General features: G+C 33.0%; 1 protein-coding gene across 11 annotated transcripts in view; it reads right to left on the minus strand.

Moving 5' to 3' along the window:
• The window catches only part of BCAS3 (BCAS3 microtubule associated cell migration factor), a 485,409-nt gene that overhangs the window by 352,063 nt on the left and 120,061 nt on the right, over positions 1-13,285 (minus strand). For all 11 annotated transcript variants that reach the window (XM_036033603.1, XM_036033602.1, XM_028521954.2 and 8 more), the window contains exons 12-13: positions 7,567-7,737; positions 1,897-1,990 (exon numbers count right to left, since the gene is read on the minus strand). In XM_036033603.1, coding sequence (XP_035889496.1) covers positions 1,897-1,990; positions 7,567-7,737 — 265 coding nt within the window. The remainder of the gene's footprint in view (positions 1-1,896; positions 1,991-7,566; positions 7,738-13,285) is intronic.

Raw genomic sequence — 13,285 nt, forward strand, 5'->3', positions numbered from 1 at the left:
CAGGAAGTTCAGGAAGCTCAGAGAGCCCCAAAGAAGTTGGACCCAAGAAGAAACACACCAAGGCACATCATAATTACATTAGCCAAGGTAAAAACGAAGGAGAGAATCCTAGAAGCAGCAAGAGATAAGGGGACAGTCACCTACAAAGGAGTTCCCATCAGACTGTCAGCTGATTTCTCCAAAGAGACCTTACAGGCAAGAAGGGGCTGGAAAGAAATATTCCAAGTCATGAAAGACAAGGACCTACATCCCAGATTGCTCTATCCAGCAAAGCTCTCATTTAGAATGGAAGGGCAGATAAAGTGCTTCTCAGATAAGGTCAAGTTAAAGGAGTTCATCATCACCAAGCCCTTATTGTATGAAATGCTAAAGGGACTTATCTAAGAAAAGAAGATAAAGAAAAGACATGTATAGTAAAAGGACAGCAAACTCACAATTATTAACAACCACACCTAAAGCAAAACCAAAAGAAACTAAGCAAACAACTAGAACAGGAATAGAACCACAGAAATGGAGGTCACATGGAGGGTTAGCAGCAGGGGGGTGGGAGGAGGAGAGAGGGGGAAAAGGTATAGAGAATAAGTAGCATAGAATGTAGGTTGAAAATAGATAGGGGGAGGGCAAGAATAGTACGGGAAATGTAGAAGCTAAAGAACTCATAAGTATGACACATGGACATGAACTAAAGGGGGGGAATGTGGGTGGGAGAGGGAGTACAGGGTGGAGGGGAGAGAAGGGGGGAAAGGGGACAACTGTAATAGCATAATCAATAAAACATATAAAAAACAAATGGGATATCATCAAACTAAAAAACTTCTGCATGGCTAAAGAAAACAGCATTAAAATGAAAAGAGAACCAACTATGCGGGAAAACATATTTGCCAATGATACCTCAGACAAGGGTTTGATCTCCAAAATATATAAAGAACTCACATGACTCCACTCTAAGAAGACAAGAAACCCAATTTAAAAAATGGGCAAAAGACTTGAACAGACACTTCTCCAAGGAGGACATACAGAGGGCCCAGAGACATGAAAAGATGCTCAGCATCACTAATTATCAAAGAAATGCAAATTAAACCACAATGAGATACCATTTCAAGCAGATCAGGGATGGCCAGCAAAAACAAATCAACAAACAAGTGTTGGAGAGGTTGTGGAGAAAGGGGAACCCTAGTACACTGTTGGTGGGAATGCAGACTGGTGCAGTCACTGTGGAAAACAGTATGGAATTCCCTCAGAAAATTAAAAATGAAACTGCCTTTTGACCCAGCAATTCCACTGCTGGGATTATACCCTAAGAGCCCTGAAACACCAATCCAAAAGAACCTATGCATCCCAATGTTCATAACAGCACAATTTACAATAGCCAAGTGCTGGAAGCAACCTAAGTGCCCATCAGCAAATGAGTGGATCAAAAAACGATGGTACATTTACACAATGGACTTCTACACAGCAGAGAGAAAAAAGGAGCTTCTACCCTTTGCAACAGTATGGATGGAACTAGAGAGCATTATACTACATGAAATACGCCAGACAGTAAAGGACAAATACCATATGATCTCACCTTTAACTGGAACATAATCAACAAAAGAAAAATGCAAACAAAATATAACCAGAGACATTGAAATTAAGAACAATCTAACAATAACCAGAAGTGGGGGGGACAAAGGGGAGAAGGGTCTTCAGGGACTACTGTAAAGGACAAAACCAAGGGGGAGGGTAGAAGCAAGAAAGGGAGGTGGGTTTGGCTGGGGTGAGGGGGGAGTGGTAGGGGGAAAATGCAGATAACTGTAATTGAACAGCAATAAAATAATTTTTAAAAAATGCAAATGTAAAAAAAGAAAATCCATGATATAAAGTGAGGGCAGGAGGATGGGGAGAGGGGAGACGTACCACTTGTGTTGAAAGCCATACAGCACACTGGTTTTTCGTGAGCCGGGAAGTGGGCCACAATGCCATCACTGTCAGAATCCTCACTCACAAGCACCTTTACAAAAAGGAAGAAGGCAAATGAAAGTTAACCTTTAATCACCAATTACTGAGGCTGAAGGTATACATAGCTATACCACAGTGACCCTGACCAAATGACATGCTTCCACGATATCCGCCGATTATTCTTGTCAGTAAGGTGAGATGCCACTTTAGGAATGAGGAAAAGACATAACAGGACCCCAGCAGATCAATCACATGAACTCTAAGAACAGTTGGTTAACTTCACTACAGGTAACAGAGATGATAATTTCTTGAAGTGTACATTCAGCAAACAACAACAACAACAACAAAAAAATCAAAGAATCAGCTATGTAGAGCTTTATCCAGTAACAGAAGCACAGTTCTTACTGTGTTAAGACCTGCTGAGAAAGTCGTACCTGTGATGGGAATAAAACAAGGAAAAACAACAGAACAGGTTAAACATCAATAAACAGCTATTGGTCAGAGGAATTACCCATAAAGTTTTTATTTAAAGTAAGAAGTTCTAGTCTTTAACACCTAGTTTTTAGGATAGACAAATCACCTCTTTGAAAATATTACCAAGTCATAAAGTCAGAAGTATGATAAAGCAGATAGTTTTCCACCTTGAATTTATTCCCCTTAATTTTTTGATAAGCATGTTAAAATATAATTTGCCTAATTGTGAGTACACTGTTCAATGATTCTTAGGAAAAATATGTATTTATTTTACAAGGCAAGTAATTAACTAAAAAAGTTTAACATAAATAACATCCAAAGTGAAATCCTACTATACTCATACATGATCAAGATAATCAGACAAAGAATTTAATCTGTAACTCAGGAAGTGGTCCTACACTGGCAAAGGTAAATTTTCTAGTAGTGTGAAAAGTTTTCCTGGTATAATTTACATACAAGAAAAAACACCTACTTTATTTTTACAATAATTTTATACAATACTATAACCATTACAACAACATCCTCCAAGTTCAACTGTTATAACACATGACAAAATTTACATCTTTTTTAAGACTCTATAAAATTATTACATTGTATGTATGTACAACGTTTTCCTTCATCCATTCAGCTACTGTTGAACATCTGGATTGTTTTTACCTCTTGACTACTGTAAATAAAACTGCAATGATCATGGGTGTGTAAATACATCTTTGAGATCCTGCTTGTAACTATTTTACACATAAACCCAGAAATGAGATTTCTAGAACATACGGTAATTCAATTTTTAAATTTCTGAACAACTTTCATACTGGTTTCCATAATTGCTGCCTAGCAGTTTACAAGGGTTCAAACTTCTCCACATCTTTAACAACATTTATTTTCTGTTATTTCGATATTGTTCATCCTGATAGGTGTGAGGTAATATCTCATTGTGGTGTGATTAGTAGTTTGATCAGTGATATTGAGCATCTTTTCATATTATATCTTTTTCGGAGAACTGTCAAGTTCTATTTGTCAATGAGGTTATTTTTTGTTGTTTTTGAGTTGTAGAAATTTTTTACACATACTATACATTAACTCATCAATATATGATTTACAACTATTTTCACCCACTCTACAGATTGCCCTTTCACTATTAATTTATTAGAACTAATAAATAAATGTTAGTTTTGTATCCTACAACTTTGCTGAATTCAATTATACTAACAGTAACCAATCCAAAAAGGAAATTAAGAAAACAATCCCATTTGCTATACCATCATAATTATCGATTTTATTGATCTTTTCAAAGAACCAAATTTGGATTTTCTCCATTATTTTACTCTTTGCAATTTTGTTTATTATTATTCATATCTTTATTATTTGCTTCACTTCTCTTGCTTTGGGTATAATTTCCTATTCATTTTCTAATTTCTTAAGGAATAAGGTAAGATTAATTTCAGACCATTTTCTTCCCTATTATGTGCATTTAGAGTATTAATTTCTCTCTATGCATTACTATAGTTTACACTCCATCACTCCTGATAATCACTGTCATTTAACATGAGACCAGTTATAGTTAATGTAACTATGCACATAACTGGATTTTGATGTGCCATTTTGCTATTTATTTTTATATGTTCCAGGTATTTCTTGTTCCTTTGATCCTCTTTTGTGTTAAGCAATTATCTTTAATGTTATTATAGTTCTAGCACGTTTTCATGAACACGTTTATCATTTCATTCTTAGCTTTTTGGTCAATTTCCAGAGTTCCCAAATATAGGCATACCTCATTTTATTGTACTTCACTTTATTGTGCAATGCAGATATTGCATTTTTTAGCAATAAAATATTTTTAAATGTACATATGTACATTGTTTTGTAGATATAATACTAATGTACACTTAGCCAATTACAGTACAGTATAAACACAACTCTTCTATGTACTGGGAAACCAAAAAATTCATGTGACTCTCTTTATTGCAAATTTTTTAACATGCCACAGAATTTTAATAATTAATTTATGTGTGCCATGAGAAGAAAAAGGTTGACAATCACTTCTGTAATCAATGGCATTAACACAGAAACCATCCAGCAAAAGGCACATTAATCTTGGTGCAGAGCAAAACCTCAAAGCCCTACACAGAATTCTTAGAATCATCTCTTTATGAGCTTCACAAATATAATGACCAGATACTTTTAGAAGGATTCTCTCCATTGTATTAGCACCTTGCCTAAAACATCAAATCATTAAAACCAAAGCTACCCCAATACAACTGCCCTAAGACATGTAAGTTTTACTCACCACTTAAACTAAGCAGGCTGAACGCCTAAATACATGTAGTAATAACACAACTATATTAAAGCAAAGCAAAGAACTTTAACTGATACAAGGTGAATAAGCCTTTATCATATGAACAAAGAGACAAAACACCTAAGGAACAATTAAATTATTATGAATAATGTATGTACTCAAGTTGAGATAGTTCCATTTATATCATCATTATGAAGCATTTTTCTTTGATTAGAGACTGCCACATTGCTAACTTCAATTACATAAATGTGTAAAGGCAAACTATTCCACTTAACATATCCTAGCCATGAAATGCTTTTAAATAAAACATGAAAGTAACACAGATAAAAACATAGTCAATTAAATCCATTCTCCCTTAATGCAGTTACCACACAATGATCCTGCACCATAAAAATCAAACTAATCAATTTAGTATCAGATAGATATACTACCACTGTAAACATGAAAATATCTTTATTAAAGGCTCAATGGATTTAAACAGCGAAATTGAACCTAAAGTCAGCTTGAGTTCCTGTGACACATATGAAGAAGGAAAACCATTACAGCTAAGATCAAACATCAATGGAAAAGGGCTGAAAGTAATAAATCTATGGCATTAACCACAGCAGCTTTTTAAATACAATCCAGCATAACCTGAAAATATCCCTGTACCCCAACTGAACTATTTGTCAGAGACAAAAATGTCTTCCTGACAAAAAACAGATTCACATTAATAAAAGAAAGGAGGACAATATTACACAGAGGAAATCTTGTTGCTTTAAAGAACATTTATTTATAAATAACAACTTACCACATATTGAACATCAATTTATTTTGTCTGATAATAGAACTTTAAATCAAGTTAAAATTTTAGACTATGCTAGAAGTAAGAATGTGTAGAAAATTATGCACCCAACAAATAATAGAAAATATAAAATTTCAGGCTGAATAACACTATTTAACTTAAAAGCTAACATTTCTATGATTCTTATTTCCTAATAAACAACTTTACATGTTTTAAGTTTTGCACTGAATTTATAACAGAAAAATTAACTTCTGCAACTCTACAATCTACAGTCTATTCCCATATTCAAAATCTGAGAATTCCATTTCAAAATTATAAAAAGTTACTGAAGAACTGGGGGTGGGAGAACACATTTGAAAACATGAGGCCTACTGCTATGCTTTTTATAAAATTAGTTTAATTGTTTTCTTTTTATATGTTCCTGTACTTAAATACAATAAAATAATGAGTTACATCTCTATTTCATCAAAGATAGTGAGAGATAACACTTCCTACTTTTAAATGACCACAAATCTGTCTGTCGACAAAGGCTAGATGTTTAACAGATGTACTTACACTCACCAACCTAGACAATGCTGACAAGGGCTGTTACTACTCTCAGTCAATGTTACTACTCTCAAAGGGAATTAATTAAGATTCGAAGGACAAAAGAAAATTTTTACTTTAAGATTCCTAAAGCACTAAAAGATTTATATATTTAATTCCAATTAAAAAAGATAGCTCCTGCATGTGCTCATCAACTTGAGCTAATTAACACAACTTAAAACAAAGTCATTATGGTCAACAGGTAAGTTGGCCAGCACTTCGCTGACAAGAGTATTAAACAAAAATACAAGTCTGTAGGTATTTGGTTAACAACAGAGTTAAAAAGGGCAAGGTGGAGAATTATTATTATTCAAATTTCAAATAAAATACAATAGCCAAAATCAAAAACCAAAATGTTTAAAGATTTGTCTTTTAATTGCAGTAGACTCCAGATTTTTTTTAACACGCCACTTGATCTTACTAAAGCATTTAACACGTCAGTAACTGACAAATGTAATCCTTCAGTAAGATGTAATATGTATGCTAGAAGCAGATTTTTCCAAAAAAAAACAATAGTTAGGGTTAATATTTTAAGGGGTCACATAGTTTCTAAACATTATATCCTGAAAACAGAACTCAGTATATATATATATTCTATGTAAAAGTAAAATAATTTTTATTTCACAAATGTTGCTCTACTCCTGTCTTACTCTAGTAATAGATACTAAATTATCTTTTATAGTAATGATCACAGCTAACTGAATTTTAAAATTACCTTCCTTTCAGAAATGTATTTTAAATTCAAAACTATGATCCCAAAGAATACATATTTATGAGTATATGAGGAAAAAAACACTAAACCCAACTGGTTTCTCATGAACAATGTTTAAATACCAGCATGTCTTTTTCCATGTTTATAGTCACTCATTCTAGACATTTCTGAACCTACATTTTAAATGTAGGTTCTGTTTTATTTGAAGATACCCAATTTTACAATTAGCTATTACCATGTATGTGTTCTAACATATACTTCGAGATTTCATGTATTTTTTCATATTTGTAATATTTGATAGTATTCACATTATTCACTTATAACTATCATAGTCAAATTTTTTTGATTCCCCTAAATATATATGGTCCTGTTGATTACTTCTTTGAATAAATATCTACCTCAAAAACACATTATTAATCTTCCAATTTAGGTTCAGATACTAACAAATACTACTTAACAAATTTATTTATTAACAAATAATTAGACATATCTTTTTATTGTTCTTTTCATAACAGTATTTATTTTTATTTGTGAAACAAACATCCTGATGAAGAGATAACAAGAGAATCACTTAGAACCTCAATTTTACCTTCAGGTATGATACATTAATAAAATCTGAAACCACAGGTTTCAATATATTACTCATCATTTTGTTGGGAGGGAAAGTCTAACATAAAATAACTTCAATTTCTAGATATCGAAATTAACAACCCCGAATGACACTGTCAGTCAGCCCGTCCTCTAGAGCAAGTGGACACTACATGCGTCAGAGGTTCTTACCTGGCCCTCTCCAACCGTTTCCGTGTCTATTACTGTGATGATGCCTGGGACCAAAGGACTCCGCCGAGAGTTACTGTGGACGGCAACGTCATCTTCCGTCACACCTGCAGGCAGCGTGCCTGTCAGCTGAGTCACCACTTTCCCAACCATCGTCAGGCCAGTTTTCAGGGTCTAAGCAATGAAAAATAAAACTGATAAATAACTTGGTATCACTATTTGGTTTCTAAATAGAAATACCCATTTTTGTTAAATTCTCCTATGCGTTCAATTCTTTATTTTCTTACAAGCTTATGTGTAGCAGTGAACTGTCACCAAAATTTAGTCCAACTTTTCATGGGACCTTAAATTCAGTATCACTTGGAGTGGGTGGTATCAGTTGAGTCCCGAAGTCAGCATGGCAAGAGTCAAGCCATAGGTAAATAATTTAAAAGATCTATTTCACATGAGGATACAGTTCTATTTCTATAAAAAATTTTTCCCTCTCTTTTTAATGTCTATAAGGTAAAATGTAACACAGTAAGAAGTAGAAACTATGATATTCTACTTTTTGAAATATAATAAATCTAATTTTAAATCTATTTTTTAGCATGAGAAAGACTGGAATGTTGGTAGAATCCCTATGTGAAAACAAGACCACATTTCCAATGATAATCTATAACATGTTGCTATATAAAATTATACATCAAGATTTAGCATGTGAATAATACAGTCTCCATTCAACATATTCATTACCAGATGAATGAAATATCATGTAAAATTAGCAAAGATGGTTCTTTTCTCTCTGAAAACAGAAAACAATTCAATACAGTGCTTCTGATATACAATTTCAATAAAAGATTTAAGATGCTTTACAATTACACTTAAACTCCATTTCATTTAAAGCAAATAGATAAAAGTAACTTGTATGTGAGTATTTTTCATTTTATGGGAATCTCATCTGATTACACTCATATGCACTAATGAACAGTTATGTTAAATTAATGTTTGGGGTTCTTTTTTTGTCTGAATGGAAGAAAGCTAAAGAAAATTAGGTGATTGATAAACACTGAAAAAAGATGTAGTTATTAGAGCCAAAAAAAGTAATCTAGTTAAATGGATATATCACAAACTATGTATATAACAGACACACATTCAGAAATAATTTTTCCAAGTCTCACACAGTGAGAAAAAGTTTGTATTAAAATACTTCAAATTAATCTTTGGTAAGGTAACTCTGTTAAAAATAATTATGGGAAAATAAATGAGTTTTAACAATTAGATTAGAACTTTAGGAAGGAAGTGTGTTTTCCACAGGAATTTTCCATTAAAACACCATATAACTAACACTAGTAAATTATGCATTATTTTACAGTGGCTATGTTCTATGGAACCTTTACTATGAACTTGGGATTGGTTAAGACTCTAAACATACATGGTCTCTATGGATTTCCTCAAACACCTCAGTTTAAGAAAAAACTGAGGCTACACAGAAGTTGAGTAAAACAGCAGCTCAAACAGCTAGCCAATGACAAAGCCAGATCTTTAAAACTAGGTCTATCTATCTCCGAAGCGTGATTTTAACCACTATCAGTATTTCCTTGTAATCTATTCCTGTTACTACTTGTGATCTCACACCTCATGAATTCAGAGCACACACATACTGGGGAGGGGTGGGGGGTGAAGACCGAAACAGTGTATCTTAATAAATACTTAAATAAATGACCAGCAAAGCCATTTACTAAATTCAAGCAAAAAGATATAACTTACAGCTGACTGAAACCAGGAAAAAGCCACAAATCAATTATAACTGTTTTGCTTAGTGCTAAAAAACTCAAACTGCAATGATTATAAAACACAGTAGCATTCCTCAATTAGCAGCCAAACATTTGTTTCAATAATTCACAAGAAATGACTTACACAGAGTCTGTTAGATTGTTGTCAAGAAAGCCTCTGAAGGACCAACAAAATCAGGCGCCACAGTGTATTGATGTCAGAAGCTGGCCAGGAAGCCTTATTAACCTCTGAGATGCTTCAGCTTGATGTACTTACTCCATTAATGCTAATGGAGATGCTCCCACTTAAAGGGAGCTACCCCTTTATCAAAGAAATGTCTTTCAGATTTAAAGTCTTAGCTTGTATATCTTCCCCATTTGCCCTTGGGCCTATTATTTCATGCTCTTATACCAATGAATAGGAATAAACTAAAATAACTAGAGCACACAGAAAGGGGAAACAATGTACCAAAGCAAACCACAAGATAAACGGGAAAGTTATATGAAAGAATGAAGAAAAAAGCCAGGGTGGGGGGTAGCACTATGGGCAGGGTAGTATACATATTAGTCAAATGCTCCTATTACATGAAGAGTTATAGCTATTTCTCATTAAAAAAAAATAAATAATGACCACCAGTGGGATCATCTTATTAAAATTTAACAGTCATCAAATCTGTACTTTGTGTAGTGACAAGATAGTACTATCTATAATAGCTCACTAACTTCCAAATAAAGTCTAATGCAGGAGGTGAGAGAGGTGTGCTAGACACTTTCCACATTAGTAAAGACCTCTGCTTCCAGGAGAAATTTGTTTCCATGTCACATCAGTGAGCACTAGTGTCCAGAAGCAATGTGTCATTTTATTTAATAATTTTTACATATCATATTTACATATCTAAGTCAGTTCACTATGTACTTAGCCTTTTCACTACATTTTAGTAGACATGGTATGTGTATACCTGATGATTTCCTCAAATACATACAAAAATGGGTGGAGGCTAAGAAAAAGTTAAAAATAAAAAAAATCTAATTAGGCCAATTAGAGGTATTAATTTAGAAGGACTGTCCTCACAACCTGAGTTATCTAAATTAAAAAGTTCATTATATACGTAAATAATCTTAAGAGCAGTCACAAAACTATCTGTAAGAAAACTGAAAATTAAATTTGTAACAAATGTGAGATAAGCCACTATGGCCAAATATTCAAATCAGCATGGTACTTATTCTGTTCTGTTGCAGACAGATTTGCCAAAGGGTCACTAGTCATCTTTAACCTTTCTCGTGCTATATCAGTTGTCCTCCCTGTCCATTAGTGCTAATGGGGCTGCTCTCACAAAACCTGTTAGTTGTCATTAAGAAGTTATCAGATAACAAGAGAAAATAGCGGCATTTTTATTAAATCAATTTATCACACTGAGATTAAAACACACTAAAAGGAAACCTCAAAGAGAGTTATAACCAGAAAATATAAAACAAGATTTTATAAATGTATCAAAATAACCCAATTTGAATAATTTCAATAAATGTTCCCTTTATCACCACCACAGAGAATTCATCATTGCTATATTCTTAAGGAGAGACAAATTAGTTATTTTGAAACTCAAAGGGAAAAATCTAAAAGTATGAACATTAATTTTAAGCGCTACTTGAAAATCCAGAAATTGGGGTGAAAGAGGGTATTGCTGCAGAAGATCCAAGTACATGTACAATTAGCATACTTATACTTAGGATCGTATAGTGAGAGAAAAAAAGTAAAAATTTAAAAATTAATTCTTCTGTATAACAAAGTGGTTAAGTACCCTCTATGAAGTGACATAAGAAGCTGTCATCAGAAAGAGAAAAATATTAATTACTCTTTCAGAGAAAGTGATACAATCATGAAATGATTGTGAATTTATTTTAAGACAAGTATCTTAAGGAGCACATACTACCTGCCTTTTTAAAATGATTTCCACGTTATATCTCAAAAAAATAGAAATTATAATAATGGTAGGAAATAATAAGAATTTTATTTTCTGTTTTCAATGACAGTCTAGGTAAATCAGATTAGTCCCCCCAATGAAAACAAGGAGTAAAACTGAGGAGAATTTTTTTGAAAACTCTGTTTGAAGGTATTGAATATTTAATAAGATAGCGAAGAGTTACTAGCTCTAAATCCAAGAGAACAAGGAAACCCATACATATGAGCAGGATATTTTAGTCCTACATGCATCTGATGATTATGGAGAGTGTTGCTAAGAGCATGAGTAGTGTTTTGATAGACTTGGGGAACTGTTTGGCCTTGTTCAAGGTGCTCAAGCCTGGTGACCACCACTCCAAGCTTTGGGGTGGAACATAAAAGGATATACAGTAGATATATGAGTGATCCCGCAGTAATCAGGTTCTCAGAGCTATTTCAGGTGAGCTTTATTTTGATAATTCCAAGTAATCTCAATCCCTGAAACTAGATTAAGAAGGTCCAGGACTAAAAGTGCTGCAGAACTCTGGTATCATCCCAATCTCAAAATTGTTTCTAAAGATTTTTGAAATCAACTCTGGTAAACAAGTTGCCAGGTCCCAAAAATAGAACCAGATACTGGAGTTATCAGAAACATACTTAAAAATAACCATATTTACTATATTTAAACAATTTTATATTTAGAAAAAAAAGTAATTCTAGAGAATCAGAAATTATCACTATTTACTGAAATATTTCATCCGTGTATATGTTTGATTTTGTTGAATTGGTTTTGTGCATATATTGAGATAATCATATCTTTTTTCCTTTAATCTGTTAATATGGCAAATTACACTAATTGATTTTTGAGTAATAAAGCAGTCTTACAGTGTGGAATTTTCCCAAATGGATTATGCCACATTATCCTTATCATACATTGTTTCCTTTTGTCTGCTAGGTTTTTGTTTGTGATTTTTCACACGTATGTTCATGAGTAAAGACAGGACCATAGTTTTTCTTTCTCATAATGTTCTTGTCAAGTTTTTGTATCACGGTGATCTGGCACCAAAAACAAGATTAGTTGTAATCAGACTATTTTATTCTATGGAAGAATATTTGTAATATTGCCATTATTTATTCTCAAATGTTAGAATTCTCTGGAGGTTTCTGGGTATGAAGATATCTTTGTGAGATTTTTCTTTTCTTGGGAAGTTTTAACTCCCCCTTATACTGCTACCTACTGGAATTATAAGTGTACATCATAATGTATTTTTACAAACATGCACACTAATGTAACAGGAGTATAATATATAAAGTAATCATTAAAAAGACAAAAGGATGTATATATAATTGGAAAAGTACTTGAAATTTTCATGTATTTACCACATAAAACTTCAATTGCTTTATACCTCAGAAGGCAAATTTATCCACAAACTTTCTAATATCCAATAACTTACTAAGAGAAATTACCATCAGGGGTGGGGGTAGGAATCTTCCCAACTTTCCAATCTTTCCTAAACAAAGTATCCAAGTGAAATCAAGACTCATTCTATTTCTGGTAGGATTTTAGAAAAATAATTTGACAGTTATTTTCTTTCATCTCAAAATATTCATGCTCTCTAATGCAGAAGTCTGTAAATACACAGATTAACATAAATAAAAGAAAAATGTTTTCAAAAATATCTCATGACATTTAAGTTAGTAAGTTCAAGGAGCAGGGTACAATATACAATTGAATTGACTGTGTGGCGACTTTTAAGAAATGGTGACAATAATATTGTGAACTATGTGTGGTGCCAGGTGGGTACTAGACGTATCAAGAAGAACACTTTGTAAAGTATCTGACTGTCTCTGACCACTATACTGTAGTACAAAATCATACTGAATGTAAATTGTAATTGGAAAACATTTTAATTAAAAAATTATAAAAGAAATGGGTGACATGTTCATAGTTATATTTTTCCTACATTTGATAAATTTACAAACACGAACATGAATGAGCATTAAAATCAAGCATAAGCAATTAACAAAA

Source organism: Phyllostomus discolor, chromosome 8, assembly GCF_004126475.2.
Source record: "Phyllostomus discolor isolate MPI-MPIP mPhyDis1 chromosome 8, mPhyDis1.pri.v3, whole genome shotgun sequence".
Classification (NCBI taxonomy): domain Eukaryota; kingdom Metazoa; phylum Chordata; class Mammalia; order Chiroptera; family Phyllostomidae; genus Phyllostomus; species Phyllostomus discolor.